Source organism: Dromaius novaehollandiae, chromosome 9, assembly GCF_036370855.1.
Source record: "Dromaius novaehollandiae isolate bDroNov1 chromosome 9, bDroNov1.hap1, whole genome shotgun sequence".
NCBI classification, from domain to species: Eukaryota; Metazoa; Chordata; class Aves; order Casuariiformes; family Dromaiidae; genus Dromaius; species Dromaius novaehollandiae.
Genome location: NC_088106.1, coordinates 32,787,861 through 32,805,209, shown reverse-complemented (window position 1 = coordinate 32,805,209; position 17,349 = coordinate 32,787,861). Strand labels below are relative to the sequence as shown.

General features: G+C 40.7%; 2 protein-coding genes across 3 annotated transcripts; both read right to left on the bottom strand.

Annotated features, from left to right (window-relative positions):
- Positions 1-1,188: 1,188 nt before the first annotated feature.
- Positions 1,189-12,254, bottom strand: RNF168 (ring finger protein 168). Of its 2 annotated transcripts, XM_026110652.2 has the most exons (7): positions 11,902-12,254; positions 9,644-9,987; positions 8,309-8,385; positions 5,990-6,166; positions 5,330-5,454; positions 4,942-5,029; positions 1,189-4,070 (listed from the first exon to the last, which is right to left on the bottom strand). In XM_026110652.2, the coding sequence occupies exons 2-7, from the start codon at positions 9,942-9,944 to the stop codon at positions 3,003-3,005; spliced, it is 1,836 nt and encodes a 611-aa protein (XP_025966437.1). In that variant the 5' UTR covers positions 9,945-9,987; positions 11,902-12,254; the 3' UTR covers positions 1,189-3,002. The 2 variants fall into 2 exon arrangements, with proteins under 2 accessions (XP_025966437.1, XP_064373230.1); XM_064517160.1 differs by lacking the exon at positions 5,990-6,166.
- Positions 12,255-12,537: 283 nt separating this feature from the next.
- SMCO1 (single-pass membrane protein with coiled-coil domains 1) lies at positions 12,538-14,564 on the bottom strand. The gene is made up of 2 exons (XM_026110648.1): positions 14,365-14,564; positions 12,538-12,970 (listed from the first exon to the last, which is right to left on the bottom strand). The coding sequence occupies exons 1-2, from the start codon at positions 14,562-14,564 to the stop codon at positions 12,538-12,540; spliced, it is 633 nt and encodes a 210-aa protein (XP_025966433.1).
- Positions 14,565-17,349: the final 2,785 nt, after the last annotated feature.

Here is a 17,349-nt window from a genome sequence, read left to right as displayed (position 1 = left end):
CTCATTTTCAGCTTCATTCCTTTCACTTCTTGTGCATTCATTTGGATATTTATTCATAAGATCAGACATGCTCCCCCTTCCTCTTGCTCTTTTTCATGGGGTATGTATCAAATACCAGGACCTGGCTGTGAAAACAGTTCCAAAGTCAGCTGTATTGGAGTAAAATGATAGTGAGATCTGAGGAAAATACAGTAATTAACTAGAGTGTCAGAAGTTGTAATACATTTAAGATTATTTCTTACATATGAACGAACAGCAGCTCAAAATACCAGGGATTCAGACTCTTTCAATGCTAGACATTAAAAGAAGCGATTAAGAAGGCAAAAATCCGAAACCCTTATGGAGGCACAGAAATACTGACAGAACCATAGAAGTCAAGCTGTTGAAACCACAGACAGGTGTATTGGTAATAACTGCAGGGTAGTGGTAGCAGGTGGCTGCAGGGGTGACCTGTGTGGAAGGAGGCCCAGAACTGCCCGCATCAGTCAAAACCCAACACATTGAGCCAAAACTTAAAGCAGAGGTGCATTCCACGCCTCTGCTCAAATGTATTTAAGAGGAGCAGCCTCTAGGAGAGGAGGTACATGAGGAGATAGGTGAAGGAATGTGGTTGGAGACACATGAAGACATGCAGAGAACACATGAAGGAGACATCTGGAGACCTGCTCTTGGAAGGAGGCACTTCATGCCCAAGTAGGGACATTCCTGAAGGACCACAGCCCACAGGCAAGCCATGCCAGAGGGACACCTGTGAGGGACCGCAGCTCACCAGTGATCCACGCTGCAACAGCGAGACTGAGAAGCCTGAAGAAGCAAGTATTGGAAAACTCACTAAGCAGCTGGGCCTGGGGAAAGGGGAGGAAAGGTGTTTCTCTAAGTGTTTAATTGTGTACATTTTTTCCCCTCAAAACTCAGATCGGTGATCAAAAGTTTGTTTTAATTGACAATAAATTACGTAGCAAGTCCTGGAATAGAGACTGTTTTGCTCACAACAGTAAAAAACTAAGTATCTGCACAAGTTAAAAATGAACATCGGACTCAAGAAATTGATTGTAAACCGGGACTGAATAAATGGCTTAAGAACAAACATCTCCACCCCCATCTGTTTTGAAAATGGAGAATTCACTTACTATATGCCTATCATGACTGGAAGAGCCAAGCATCACTTGCATGAAAACAGTCAGTACCTCTGCCTTAAAGAAACACTTTAATCAATGGATGATCTATTTGGCTGGCTGGGTAAGATGAGTGGAATAGAAAACGAACCAAACAAACTTAAGGATTGCACAGAAACAGATCTATATTGAACAAAGGCTTCCAGCACAATGGTTGAGGCAGCAACAACAGAAGAAAAGTGAATGATTTACAACAGGTCACCTGTCGTAACTTTCTCAAAAAGCGTCTTAGAATAGGCCAATTATTTACGAGAAACCCACCATTCTGTTATAAATTACTAAAAACAAACAAGGAAAAAAAATCCACACTTTTTGGCTTAGCAGGCTGTTCACGCTTTCAAGAAAATTTCTTTTTTTAACTTAAAATATCAGAAGTTACTGCTTTGCATTTTTTTTGTACATTTCCCAGAACTGAGTTAAAAAAAATCTACAGATCTTCGATGAGGTCCAAATAAGTATACACTTGAAACATTTGCTAACTTGCAGTGACCAACACACATATTTCAACACAGATTGTTTTGCTCTCTTTCAAAAACGTTTAGTCAAAAAGGAAAAAAAACCACAACTATTGGTATTTTGTTACAAAACACAAAGGCCAAAAGTTGGTTTCATAATAACAACAGAGAAAGAAATATAATAGGAACTCTTAGGCTGTTGACTAACTAGTTAGCTAGTGCAGCTAACCCACTTTTCACAGACCTCAACTTTTCAGACATCAAGTTTCAAGCATCATGTCTAAATTATTTACTTGAATAATGTTACTTTTTAAACCCAACTGGAAGACAGTATTTGTTAGACTCTAAAAAAAACAGGGAACAGTTATACTCAGCCACCATAGCTAAAGTAAAGCTGAGAATTAAATAAATCCTTAATTGTACTTGTTAATTCACTACTGGCAACTCATGTTTTCAGTTGTTTCCCCCCCTTTTGGCTTTATTTTCTCCACTGGAACTGTCTCCTGGCCTAATTATTTTTATATTACACGCTTTTAATCAAACTCAAACCAGGTTGAGAAGGAAAATTAGATAGCAGTAAATATAGGTAATATTATCATATAACAATATAGTTACAGAGCATTAGCAATAAGAAAACAAGAGTATGTTTTTCCTATCTACACTGAATGTCAGATTTGCAGAAGCGACCTCTATGAACTGAGGCAAATATAAGCCCACAACCACTTATATTAGTCATCCATGAAAGATCCTTCCCTTTGGTAGTGGGAGGATGCACTAGTCTTCCCTCTGTTTAAAATGAAGATAACAGTGTATTAAAGTGAGAGGGAGAGAGTGGGTCTGCAAGGCCGGTTGTCCAGTAATACTCGTTAACTGCCAGGCAAACAATGCCATTCAACAAACAATCTAAATTCCAGTAACTTGCTTCAGTTCAACAAAATTGTGGTTGTGCTGAGTGAAGCCTTAACCTTGTAGCTGGCAGACAGCTGGAGAGGTGAACTATTTTTTTGTTTGCTTCCTCCAGTGGATGTGCATCTTTCCCATAAAAGGCTCTAAATTCTCATTCTAAGATAAGACTATAAGTTATTTTGGTTTTTAAACAGCATTTACATTCAAAACTATGTAAATAAAAAACAGTGCTAGAAAATAAACTGTAATCAAAAGACCAATTAAAACTGTTAAGGTCTAGGGGCATATGTTATTAAAACTTCTCAAAGTGCACAACACAATTCTGGTTGCTCTTGTGGCCCAAAGCGATCCGCCTCAAAACCATCAACTTTAAAACTTTTACAGGAAGTTTTGCCTAGCACAAGAAAAAGCATTACAATGGCTTTAATTCTTGTTCATTTCACCATGCCTCCACAGTTCTGTTTATCTACTCTGCAACAGATCTTTTAAACATCTGAAGAATTGTCTTTTGCTTATTTTTCGGTAATGAACAAATATCATTTGAGTCACTGGTATTAACAACACAATTCAAAACTTTTCCCCCTTTGATGCTGGGTGATTTCATTCGGACTCTGGTAGGGGACTGCCAGTTTTCATTGCAAGAACCTTTCCGAATCTTGCGGTGATTTGTTTCAGCCTGGTTTTTTGATAGCTTTGAGTCCTTTGCCACTTTAAAACTTCCCTTTCTAGCAGGAGAGTCTTTCACAGACTGAGGTGGTTTGGTGCGAAGAAGGTACTCATCTGGAGAGCCCTTCCGTCGATTAAGTGTCCTTTCCTCTTTGTTGATCTGTCTTTGTAGCTGCAGAGCCAAGAGCCTATCCTGCTCCTCTTGCACACGCCTTTCATAGAGCTCCTGCTCAAAGGCTTTCTGCATTTGCACATTAAAATCGTTTATCTGCTCCTCTTGGTCCTCTGAAGTTTCTAGAAAAGTTCTCCTCCTCTTATCAAGCAAGCCCAAGTCAATCACTGCTTCAGCTGGTGGTTCCTCCAACTTTCTTTTTGGAGTCTCCTTGGGGTTCTCTACTTTATCTTCTTCCTCTTCATCTGGTTTTCCAGCCACCTTCATGAGACCATGAATTACACTTCTGCTATCAGACACCATGGAATTGGTTGCTGACTGAATGTAAGTAGTAATTTCAGGTGAGTTTTCATGGTTTATGCTTTCTACATGTGTTAAACTGCCACTGTCCAACTCAATTCCATCTGCTTCTCCTTTGAATCTAGGAAGTATTGTTCTAGACCCTTCCCCTTTTGTCATTTCACAAAGTGCATTTGGAACTTCATCTCCTGCACAGTTTGGTCCTGATGTTTTTTCCTGCTTGACAGTGGTGAATTCCACTGAAGCTGAGGCACTTAAATAGCTCATGCATGAGTCTAAAAATGAATCGTTAGCACTGCAATCTTTAATCACACTGGTCAGCTGTGGAGACAGTGTTGGCATTTCCTCTTGATCGTCTTGCCACACAGAATTGCTGCTTTCATTGCTATTGCTTTCCTGAAGAAAAGAGACACCCCAATAAAATGAATTTATCAAAAACCAGTGCATACGAATAAAATGCAAATTTCATTTCTTCTAAGTGCACTGCTCATGACTGACTACTCTGGGATATTCACTTGGATTATCTTCCTTAAAAAACCACAGCTATTAAATAAATATTTAAAACAATTTACAGAAAAGTCTAGCTAAAGAACTGAAAAAAGCAACTGCAGCATTCTCCTCTCTTATCAGTGACTCAAATCAACTATTGCAGGTATTAGCATGCTCATTTTCTTCAAGAACCTAACAGAAGAGACGAAGGCATATACAGACAGGTGGATAATGGTGAATAAGTCACAGTTCAACCTCCTCCAATGAGCTCTAGAATCATTTGAGTTTTATAAGCCATCAGTTGCAGGCCAGAGCTTGCTGAAGAAGTTTATGTAAATAGTAACTATGCCCTTCCAAAACCAGAGGGGTAAGTGTTACTGAAACCATCAAAAAGCTGCAGAACTAGAGGAAAAACTCGAAGTAAAATTGTCTGTGAACCTGTGATAACCCATGAATTGAGAAAACCCAGACATCCGGGGCAGACAAATACTGCACAAGATACAGACTTAAACTTCAAAGTTCTTCTCAACTGTAAGGTTTAGTTAACTGGAACCTCTGCTTAGTTATACAAGGTAACTATCTAAATAACCTGTAGGTGTGTGGCTGCTGACTGTCAAGCATGGTTTCTTCCCTTTCCATTTTTGGGAACCATGAATACTGAAGGTAGTTCAAAAAGGGAAAGTTACTGCCCAGTGATGATGTGCATTACTGTAAGGAAGGCAGGAAAAAAAATCTGTAATTACTAATGCTGAAATTTATAAAAAATGGTTCTAGTTACCACAGAGCAAGGGTCAGTCCTGCCTCTTTCTGTTGTTCTAGCGCGTGATGCTGATCCCAACATAGGATGACACTTTGAAGACAGATACCTTAAAAGAAAAGAAAAGAAAAGTATACCTATTAAAATTTATTTTTCTTGAAGTGCGAGTTCCTTTCAAGCAGGATCTTCAGGTTCACTCTGATATACAAAAATAGCAGGAGCAAGGCAAGTGTTTCCCTTGTCCTACATATTATCCTACGAGGAAATGTTTTAACATTCAACAGCGTACATTTGTCCCAGAATATCCAGGGAAGTAGGACTGCAAGATTCCAAGGAAGCAAATGGAGCAGAGATGCAGTATACCAAGAAACAGACCAATAATTATAGAACAGAAACTTGGATCACTTACTTCTGAATGTCTCCAGAGCTGCTTGATTTGTTCTTGATCTTGCACAAATTAACTGGAGATGTTTCAGATGAGAAACTGCCTGCCAGTGAAGGACTGCTGAACCCACTTCCTCTGGCGTCTTCATTCTTCAAAAGGAAAAATAGCTTTATATAAAAGAAAGCTAAACACAAACTGGAAAAGTTCTGTCACAGACTGGTTACTGTTGTCCAAGGAATTCACAAAACTGGAAGTCATGGATAGAATAAGAAAATACTATCAGGGAGCAAAAAAATACTGCAAGTTAAACCTTCTCAAATGTAATTGCATTTTCCTTTTCTTGGTACAGGTTACAGACATTGATATTTTTCCAAATAAGTATTTTTAAAATTAAGGGGAAAAGGAGAAAAACAATGTTGAAAAAATTTTCACCCTGAAAGTTTTTAGCAGGCATTTCAGGTACATATTAAACATGTTGAAATGTTTAGGATAGTCCCCCCTCTAACTGGTTCTTCAAAAACTAGTGGTCAATCAAGGATTTTAGAGTACTGAGGGCTGACAACGGCTTCTAACTACAATTCAAAAAAGTTTAAAATTACTCAGAATTTTGACTTTTGCTCTGAAAAATCTAAGCTGCTTGCACTAAATGAACATTTTCTAATGTTATCCTTAATCCTAACTTACCAGACTGTTACTCAGTTGCCATGCCAGCTCTTCATCTTGCTTTAGCTGTTTCTCCAATTCCTTCCTCCTTTCATCTGCTAATCTCTGTTCCTCCTCTTCTTCTGCTAGTAGCCTTTGAATGTATTCCTCACTTGCTTTGTTCTCCTCTTGTTCATGTGCTCGCCTTTCTGCCTCCACCTGATTTTTTTTTTTAAAAAGGCACTAGTTACTACTGTAGGACCACACTTCAGAGCAGAACCTCCTACGTGACCCTTATTAAATGTGAACGATCCACTATTCACAAAGACACTCTGTACACTTCAACAATTTAGTATTTAATTACAGAACACTCCAAAGATGCAAGACCCTCTGCATAGTATCAATTTCATTCTTCAATTTGATAAGTTACCTACTCTTTTCTTTTTTTGTGAGACTACACTATTAACTTTGCTAATAAGCAAGATGAAATGCATCTTCAAAAGGTGAGTAAATGAATGTTACTAACAACAATTAGAGACCTGCAAATACATGGATCTACACAGAAACTCAAATTAAGATTCTTTAAGGCTGGAAGAGAGTTAGACTGCAGCAGTTGCTCAACCTGTTTATGTATTCATAATTTCAAATGTTAACGCAGAAGTCTGGAAGATGGTACAGATCTCTTCTGTGCACTTATATTCTCTTGGAACATGCAAAATCCAAAGCAGCAGGGCGAGAACCTGCCTGCCTTCCTTCCGATATCCACTCGAGAAATCACTTAAGTTACTCCAAAACAGACAGAGAAGTACTCAAAGAATGAATAAAACTTTCTTGAACTGGATAGTGAATCTGGAAGCTTTCTCTAGAGAAGAGCATCAACAGTTGCAACACTTCACAAGCTTTATTATGCTTGACTTTGCTTAAAATTATATGCGTATAATGTCTATATCTAAATCTTATTAACAGCACCTCATACCCCTCATATTTCACCGCTTTTCCAGCACCCTCTCCATTATCCACTGATGCTGTTGTTCACAGTCTATCTCATCCCATAACTATCATAAAAGAGAATCCAACGATCATCTACTTCACATATTCCCCTTGCTCTTGTAACAACAAACATTATCGCTTTTAGGGAAAAGGCGCATTCTGATGCTCTTTCCAACCGAAATTCTTACTAGCACCATGTCTGAATTGGATGAAGAAGGATCTGTGAGTAAACAAACAGATTCTTATAGTCTTCTCTGGACAACCATTTTTGGCTACTGTTAGAGAAAAGGCACTGAACTATAGAGGCTGTGGTCTGACCCAGTATAGCCATTTGTACTTTTTTTAGAACAAAAGAATAAAGGCTCAGTTGAAATGAAATCGTTCCAGTTATCTGACCTCACTTCCTGCATAACATGCTTGAGTGAAAAAGTTAGCAGATAAGAGTTTTGAGTCCCAAAGCCTGTGGATGAAGAGCAAGAGGCCTTAAAAAGTTCATCCTTCAACCTCGACTTAAAGTCATGGACAGGGAGGCTGCAATTTGATGAACACTAAGTTGGCACAAGCTGAAACTACTGTCAGAAAACACAGTCCTCTGTGCCAGTACAAATAGCTAAATAAATAGCAAGGTCTGCTTCTTCCAGCTTATGTCAACTGTGTCTGAACTGCAGAATAACTGTCGTCTTCTACGGTTAACAACTGTATGCTCCACTTAAAAACATGCACTCTCCCTGCCCTTTCTTTCTTCTTTCCTTCCAAAATAGTATTCACATGTCACAAATAACATACCAATAGCAGAGCACAGTATTCATAAGTGGACATGGAACCCCCGTCCATGACAGGCTTGTTTCTGGCCGTTAAGTTTAATGTCTCTGTGTGCTTGATTAAAGATCATTGTGATATCAAGTTCTTTTCTCTAGTGAGGATTTTGTATACTGTGACTATATATCCTCCTTAGAGTCTCTTCAGTAAAGGATAAAATTTAATTCATGTTTAGGGAATCACCACTGTGTTCTTGCAGCAACAATGCCCTTCTACATATCTTTCCATTTAAGTATCTCTAAATATCATTACAACTGTTTGTGGGGACTAGACAGTGAAGCAGGGGAGCGATCTAGTTCCTCGATCCATTTCATCATACTACAGCATATATAGCTTCCCTAAAGGATTTAATGGGAGACAAATGAACCACCAGGAAAAGAGCTTTTTTCAGCTGCCACAGCCACTAGAAAATATATGACACCATTGTATCAGCTACAGAAAATGAGGAAAAAAAAAAATACTGAACAGCTAATGAAGTCATCCTGCACTTCTCAGATTAAAATAACTAGATACAAAACACTTATACTTTCAAAAAACATTCTTTAGACTTACCTTGCTAATCTCTGCTTCATATTCCTGTCTCAGTTCCCCAGGCTTGCTCAGCTGATGTTGTGGCTGGGACACACAGACTAATTCGGAGAGGAAGAAAAGGAAAACAAAAAAACAGAAAGGAAGAAAGCAAGATCATGACATTCAACAACAAAAAATTTTAACCAAAAAAAAATTTCCTTGCTGTTACATGAATAATTTGATTTAAATCAAGTTTACGTAAAAAAAAAAAAAAAAAAGCCTGTGGGTTCTAAGTAACAAGAATAGCCAGTATTTTCCAAGCCCTGTATAAAGCAAGTATGTCCTTCACTTTCTGCAATTAAAAAGACTTTGTAACACTGCAAGTAGATCAATGCATCATAAAGTCAAGGAGGACAAAACAAAACCACTCACACTTTTTTTTTTAATCTTTTGTTTTCTTCCAAGGATATTCTGACTGTGTTACACATACCTAGGTAGAATGCTACAATCCACTGAAAGGACAAATTAGCCCTTTGAAACAATCAGGATTTTCAGTCCTAAGTCATTCTAATGCAACAGACCTGAAGACCACCAAGAACAATCTGGGCATGCATTTTGTTCATACTTTACTGGAGAAATTCCAAGGTTACCACATCTGTTGCTCCCTGATTTGTGTTAAGCAATCATTGTTAGTGCTGCTGTTGAGCATATTAGAATAAGGAGAGATGTGGGGAAAGAAAGTGTTGCCTCACCAAAATTAGCCTCTCCGCAATATTAATTGTCAAAAGATGTTAAATTTAAAAACAGTCTACAAAAGACTAAAGAAAAATAAAATCCTCCTGCAAGCTGTTGATCAGATTTCCTTCCTATTGTCTCACATCTCAATTTTAGGCATCTTTAGAGACTCCCAGATAGACTGAAGCCCTGGAATTTCTAATCAGCTAATAAACTGAAGTATCTAAGACTTGAAACATTTTTCATCACTTCTCTTACATGTTAGTGATGAAAAATAAATAAGTAATACTCTGGAACTTCATTTACACAGGTTTTACAGCTGAAGTTGTATTAGTAATGAACTACAGTCTTTACAAGGACAGTGAGCCATATACCAGTGGTTTGTATAAAAAAAACAACAAACATCCACTTAAGAAAAGATCAGACAGTAACTTACCCTCTCTATAATAGAAAAGAAAAAGGCACAGTCATTTCTCTGCCTTGTAAGCCCCTTTTAAACAAGAGCTCTGACACTTTCTAGCATTTTCTAGCAATAACACAATTGTCTAAGCATAGTTTCTTATTTCACAACATCCAAAGTCCACTAATACTAATCACTTTGGTAACACATAGACATCCTGGAACAAGTGACATTTTACTTACTTTCATCTTCCAAATCCTGTCCATTAATTCTGCGCTCACACTCCTTTGGGTAATTCTTCTGAATCCTTTCCCAGAGTTCCCAGTTGATTAAAGTATTTCTGCGGGCATTATATCTTGCCCAAGAAGAGACTCGACGACGACAGAAAGGGCAACAAAGACTGGCCTTTTCAACTGTCAGTTGGAAACAAGAATTACAAAGGGTATGATTGCATGGCAGCGTCACAGGCTCCACAAAGATCTCCATGCAAATTTGGCATAGACAGTCAGCTAAGGAAAGTGGAGCCTCCGATTTCTTCGCCATGTTGACTCAAAGTAGAGGAACAAGGCTAATACAACGTCAGTACCTGAAAATAAAAAGAATGTATATTTTACTTCCTGTAATGAATATAACAGGAAATGCTCTGTTTTATAGTGATGTTTTTATAGGGTAGCTATATGTGAGAAGTCTGCTTGAATGGTTATTTTTGTTTACAATTCCAGAAATTATGTTTTCCACTGCAAGTCCAGAAGTCCTTCCAGAATTCACTGACAAACTACATCACTGTTTTCTACAGTGGTTTCCTGTGAATTGTAGGAGGTATTTCCAATGGATAGCAACAAGGTAAAGAGAAGAGAGGCGGAAGGCATAGATTCTTCCAACATTTGTTTTCTAGTAGTTATAACCTATGTTCATGTTTGGCAAATGTTCTCACAGTTACTGACTTAAGCCTTCCATTTAGTCGATTATTCAGTAAATGCATGTCCTTCAAAAGCCACTTCTAATACAGACTTAATTTCATCATTTTCTGAAGGTGAAATACAACATTGCCCTACGGATCAACAGAGGGTCTTCTTCAGAAAGAAGGTCCTTCCTCATTCATTTCCTTAATTAAATGGGAACTAAAGAATCAAAATATTTTTTGATCTTGCTAACATAAGCAAAGAACTAGCCAATACATTCAATACTTGAGGCTCTTCCACTATGACTTGTATGACTCAAAGTGGTAAGGATCCTCTAACTTCTCTATCACCAACTCTCCTCACAGGATTTTTCATTTGGCCCAGAAATACCGTGAAACGCAAAATACAAAGACAGACCCCAATATAGCAAAAAGGACAACACTTATTTTAAGTTACAGCAACCGTGAAGTTCTTAAAAATGCCATAAAAATAACTGGCTGTTCTGAGAGAAAGGCTGTAACTTTAGTTCACTGTTGCCTAGATAATCCACATAGGAACTCAGCACTGAGACAAATCACACAAAGTCAATTTTATTGGTTCTGCTACTCCTTTGTTAATGAAACAAATCATTTTGAGAAAAGATGTTAGACAACATTGAAACACCCAGTTTTACAGGTGGTTTAGCAAAAGGGCCTAATCGTTCCTGGACTAAGCAATTTCAATTTGTATATATACACACAGAAAAAAAGTCCCTAGGCAGGCTAGACGTGAATGTGCAAGAGTGAGAGAAGAAAAATGAAGGTGCAGAGAGGGTTACATGAAGAGGGGATCCCATATATCAATATTTCCAGGGCCCAGCACATAGAAGGACGCAGCTTTACCTCTAAGTCTACGTAAACCAAAGAAAACAGGTAACTCAAGACTTCATACATAGATTATGAATGCAAACTGGGAACAGAACAGGGTCAGAATCCCAAAATAGAATGGTTAGTATAGTATGGCAAATACAGTATTAACATAGCAATATCTTATAATACAATAAAAATCACCACAGAAGGTAGGCATTTTAATGAATAGCAGAAAACAGAAGATAGGCATACAGGAGAGGAATTTTATAAGTGAAAGTCTAAGGGAAACAGAGTGGTGGAATAAAGAGGGCAGAAATGGAGGAAGAACATATAATTAATGCAGGCAGCTTGCGGAGCAAGCCACTGCAGCAGCACAGCCGAAAACCAACGCGAGCATAGCTGTCACAGAAACAGTCACATCTAATACTTTATATTCGACATTGCAAAAGAGCAGATAAATCCCGGGGTAACTGCTGCGCAAGCAAGCTGATCCAGGCCGGCCATTCTTTTGCAAACAGGGAAGAAATCAAGGACAGCACAGAGGGCTCCGCAGACACCTTTTCCAGAAACGAGGTAAGGGCTTTGAAAGGCGAAGCGCTAAAGCCGCCCCACCGCGTCTCTCGCGGCCGGTGTCGCGCTCGAAGGCGACGGGCCATTTCCCAGTCAGCGCCTTCCCGGCGGCAGCGCCACCCGCCCGGCCCCTCCGCGCCGCTGCCCCTGCGGGCGCTGCGCGGCCCTGTACGGCGTTACCTGCGCAGCCACCTCCTCCTCCTCCTCAGGTTTCGTGCAGCAGGAAGACGCAGAGCTGAAGTAAAAACGCCGCCAGGCTGCGGCTCTGCGGCCCGGGCCTGAGCGGCAGCAGGAGCCTCTCGCCGCAACTGCGGCTGGCGCAGCGCTGCCGGCGCCTCTCTCCGCGGCACCGGGGGTGGGGCCAGCCCCACAGCCTAGGGCTCGGGACCCAGCGCCCGCCTCAGGCCCGCTCCCGCCAGCCGCAGAGGCGGCAGGACGTAGGCCCCAGGCCTGTGGTAACGACCGCCGCCATCCCCGCGGCGCGGCCCGCCAAATGGCCGCCACGCCCCCGCCAGCGGCGCAGCCAATCAGCCGGCGCGTCTCTGCACGCAACAACGGAGACAGGGCGGCGCGACACCCCTCCCCCTCTGCCTGCTCCCCAGAGCTCCGCCGGGCGACCGCGCGCGCCGGCCCTGCCGCGGTGGCCACGCCCCTGGGCGGCCCGGCGGGAAGCGCGGGGCTGCCCCGCCCTGCGCTGGGGCTCGCCCGCGCATGCGCACGCGGCTGCCGCGGAGCCCTTTGTGGGCAGCTGCGGAGGTGGCGGGGGCAGCGGCGCGTGCGGACGCCCCGGGGGGGTGGCGGCGCGCGGCTCTGCCCTCACAGCGGCTGGGCTCGCCCTCGGGGCGCCGGGCTGTCCGCCCGTCTCCGTGCTCTGCTCTCCTCTACCGCCTCGACGGCCCGCAGCAGGCTCCCGCGGAGCCTCTCGTCCTTCACGGCCCTGCTCACGGCGGCGGCCATGTCGGCGGGGCACAGCCGTCTCCGGGCGGCTGCGTAGTACTGGGCCTCGTGGCCGTGCGCGGTGAAGAAGGCGCAGAGGGCCCTTACATCCCCTTCGCGCAGCCCCAGGCCCTGCAGGGCCGCTTCCCATGCCCCTTGGATCCTCGGGTGCCGGGCCTTGCGCCTCAGGATGGTGGCTGTGGTGGGGAGGCCCTCTGCCAGGTCGGGCACCTCGGCGATCACCAGGCAGCGCAGGGCGGCCAGGGTTTCACACGTGTAGCTGAACAGGAGGTTGGTCTCTACCGATGTCAGTCTGCCAAGGAGGGAGAGACAGAAACCTTTTCTCAGGCAAAGAAGCTCTATCTCTTAAAAACCGTTCATTCACATTTGAATTACAAGTGTAGGTTTTGGCCATCTGAAGCATCGCTTCTCTGGCCACCGTGTCCGGATAAGCTGTATTTTGAAAAGGCCACTGAGCAATTGCCCCTGGAAAGGAGAGTCCCAAATTTTGGGACATGAGGGACCTTCAATAACACCAGATGGGAGCGGGCTCTCTGCTCCCTGTGTGTCCATCTGGGTTCACCTCATTTATTCTTAATTAACCATTTTTTGCATCTTTTGCAGATTGACTGAGTTGATAGCCACCCAGAAGGGAAAAGAATAGGATAATGCAAATAGCTGTACTTTGTTACTCGTTTCTGACAGCTGCCAGGATGACTTACGTTGCCCACAACATAAGCCAATAGCAGAGCCTAGGCCCAAATAAAGACACTGAGGTAAAGGGTTGAGACACTGAGGTAAAGGGTTGAAACTCACAAAAAATTCCCTCCTGAAGACTGAGAACATCTGTAAAGAATATAGAATCCAATGTTAGCCTGATTATTTTTTTTCTGCTGCATCCTGTTTTACTTTAAATCTACTGTTAGTTTAGCAATTAACTGTTTCTGTTGTGCTTGTTGATATTCAATGCCTCTCTGTGGTGCCTGCAATTTGAACTCACTTTTGAATGCAAGATTATTTTGATTACTTTCTGTAATAATTTAGACCACTATGTCAAAAATCTAGAGCTAGAGCCTGTCGTTAGCTCCTGGAATTCATATTTAGATCCCAATTGTATAATCTTATCTAAATAATCAAACATTTCAGTGAGAAATAGTTATATCTACAGGATCTTGCTCAAAGACACCTAGATTTATCAGTCTTTCTTCAGAGGTACTTAGAAAGCAATAGCTGCTCCAAACACTATAATTTCAGAACTTTTAGTCACATGATGGAAAGACTAAATATAAGTATTATCAAAGTCTAACCTTAGGTGCTAGAAGTATGAATATTTTGGTCTTACTTAGTAAGAAAAAGGAATCATAAGATTAATGTTTTTCTGTTCTTTTCAGTGTTACGCAAAAAGGCTTGATGTTGCTGGTAATCTTAGAAGTGCCATAGCTGTTTTTAAATTGTATTAATGTTTAGTAGACTTTTCTTTAAAGAAGCAATTGTCTTTAGCTGTCCTTAATGTGAATGGAAGGAGGCTTCCTTTTCCTCATATTGTCCGTTTCTGTAGTACGTAGCAATCCAAAGTGGGAAAGATTATCAGTATGCCTAGGCTGCAATGTAACCCCATCGTAAAAGGCACATGTAGTCTTATCAGTGTCATCTATGCGTGTAGGGAGCAAGACAAGACTGTGTGTTGATCCTTCCCTTGCTGCTCACCTGTTTTCTATCATTGATGTCCACATTGCATCCTGGCTCATCTGATTCTCCAAGATCTCACCCTGACGTTCGAACTTCCATGCCAGTTTGTCCAAGCTTGACTTCAGATCTTTGAACTGAGTTTCCAAGGTCTGCAGCTTATTTTCTACTCTGAGGAATGGAAAACAGAGGTTTTCTTTTAGATACTTGGCTATCAACATGTTATGCTCTCTGCCCTGAAAGTGGGTGATTCTTACCGTTCCACTGGAAACAGTTCTAGATCCAGTTTTGAGGTTCTCTACAAGTTGTGTGGGAACACTGACGCCTTCTACGGATACACACCAGTAGAAATTCAGCTTCTTGATATAGCCTGTGCGCCCTTGACCCTTGCCTGGTGTAGAAGTCTTAAAACTTGTAAATACGGATATAGTCTTATGAAATACCTGCATGCATAGATATGTCTATATTTGAGTTGCAGGTGTCAACTAATGTTAGTGGTGCAGTTCTTTTTTCTAATAACTTTCGAAGTGATTTGTGCTTTTACTTGTAGTGGCATGATCTGAAGCATTTTCATTTGGCACTGAACAGAACTACTCGTTCTTTCCTCTTCCCTTTCTCCAGATTAAAAATTATGCAAATAATAAGGCAAGCCATCCTCAGTGTGTTTCTGTTCTGTTATTCCCTGTTAGCTCTTCCTGCTCTGCTTTTCCCTTTTACAAGACTTTTTTTCCCACAGAACAACAGTGAAATAAGAAATGCTTAACGAAACAGCAGTAAGAAAACCGTTATGTTTTGTAGTTGATAGGTTTATTACCTTGTTCAGTTACTAAACATCTACTGTGTTTTTCTCTTATTTTTAAGAAAATGTTATTTTTTGTACTCTCTAAAATTATAATCATAAAGTAGATTGTTTGAGTCTGCACACAACTAAGGAAATTGCTCAGTTTAAGAGGACTTACTGTGTCTAGGGACAAAATATGGTGGAATGAAGGTATTTGTATTTTCGTGCTCATTTGCTGCTCTTCGTTATACTTGAAGAGTTTTATGTGCTAGACTTCTTTCTTTCTGGTGGTGTTTTTCTTAAGGATGGTTTTAAGTTTGTCCTTAGTTAACTGAAGCACTTAGATGTGCATTCAGAAAAGATCTTGAGGATCTCAAAGCTGTCAAAACATTTATCATTCAAAATTCCTTCCTGGATACTGAACAAGTAACTAGCTACTATGTATTTTACAAGTGATTTATCAGCAGGACACCAGCTACTCCTATAGACTTTGTATTGGATTCTGTTGTTCTAATGATTAGGGAATCAGATTCTGAATTGCGATCCTCTTGTGTTAAACACTGTCTTAAGGCAAAACAAAAAAAAAAGGAGGCCTTGCTCCAGACAGTTTCAAAGCAGTTGTATTTGTTGACTTAAAAGTACTGTTCTTTGCCTTGATAGAATGGTGTGTTACAGTCCTGTTTTTGTGTATCTTTGGCTGAACTTTTTTTGTAAGGGGAAAATACACAGTAGCTTTCAGGTCATGGCATAATCTCTACTTGCCCCCCCCCCCTTTTTTTTAACTTTAGATAGTATAAGCAGCAGATTAATACATTTACCAATAGTTTTCCCTTCTTTTTCATACATACTTTACAGTATTTAAAAATGTAAGTTGTTGTTTGGAACCAAAAAGCCATAGTGGCGGTGTTCTGCAAACATGATATATTCCAAAGCATTTTAATTGCTCATTTGAGCATACAGCTGTATTTCAATATTTTCTACGTATTTGATTTCCAACTGGTCAAAGTCAGCCCTGACAAGAATGCTGCTATTGTCTTAAGAGAACAGGAACACAGTCGTGTATAAATGTTGGGCCCTTGTATGAATGCCATTCTCTTGTTACTAATAGCTCCTCCATCTAATTGATTTTTCTGTTCTCAGGTTTTAGGTAGTGTCTGCAATTGTTCTGAATAAGGATAAAGTAGAAATGCATCAGCAATGGCATAGTTCTCTAAGTCTCTCTGACCTTGAATTCATTATCTGTCTGGCAGCTCATACATATCCTTGGCAAACAGTTCTTTTGCATTAGTCATTCTGAGAAGAGAGAAATGGAATCCATGTGGTTGATATTCTAGGCTAAGGCTCAGGAAACTTTGTGTATGCCATTTTGCTGGAGATTTCCTTTATGATCCTGTGAAAGTTGCTCATATCCTGATCCTATATATCTTCATTGGTAGGCCTCTCTTGCTTTAAAGAGATTTTTATTTCTCAGAGCCTCCCCTCTCCTGGTGTGTCACATTATAGATTTTTGGAGCTGCGCATAGTTCTTACTAGATGTTTGATTTCAATGACTTAATGAACTTGATGTTGCACAACTGAGAACTCTAGGTGCCTCTGAAATAAGGTAGAATCAAGCAAACAAAATCTTTTCTGTTACTATACACTGTCATATTTTTAAGTCACTGTGCTCAGATTTCTCTTTTTATTAACTTTCTAGGGGGATTCACCTATTCAAAAATATTTTTTGTATGCATGTTTGCCAAAAGAGAGTTTTAAGACTAAAATAGAACCTTAACTGGAAAATTAAACTTGTGTTGTGTAGAAATGTGGCTAGTTTATAAGAATTACTCAGAAGAATTGATATGTTTTAGAGGGATCAAATCTGTCACCAGAGACATTAGCTAAAGTATATGATAGACAATAATCATTTTTACTACATGTAAACCAGATTTACATGTATGTCACCTAAGCTGACACACACATTTCTTGCTTGGTACTATTTACACAGTACTTTCAAAGACAGTGAATTTTAATATACGTGTGAATACTGAAACGGAACAGTGTCTTGCCTGTCTCTGGTAACTGTGGAGAATTTGGGACCCTTTTTCAACTCTTTCCTTCTTGAAGAGCAGTGGTCAATGCAAGTGGCTTGCATTTGATCCTGCTATTGTTATCTGGGTAGCTGCTTAGCGACACTGTCTAGCTGCTTAGGGACACTGTCTATTGGTGACTGTAATGTTGTGCTG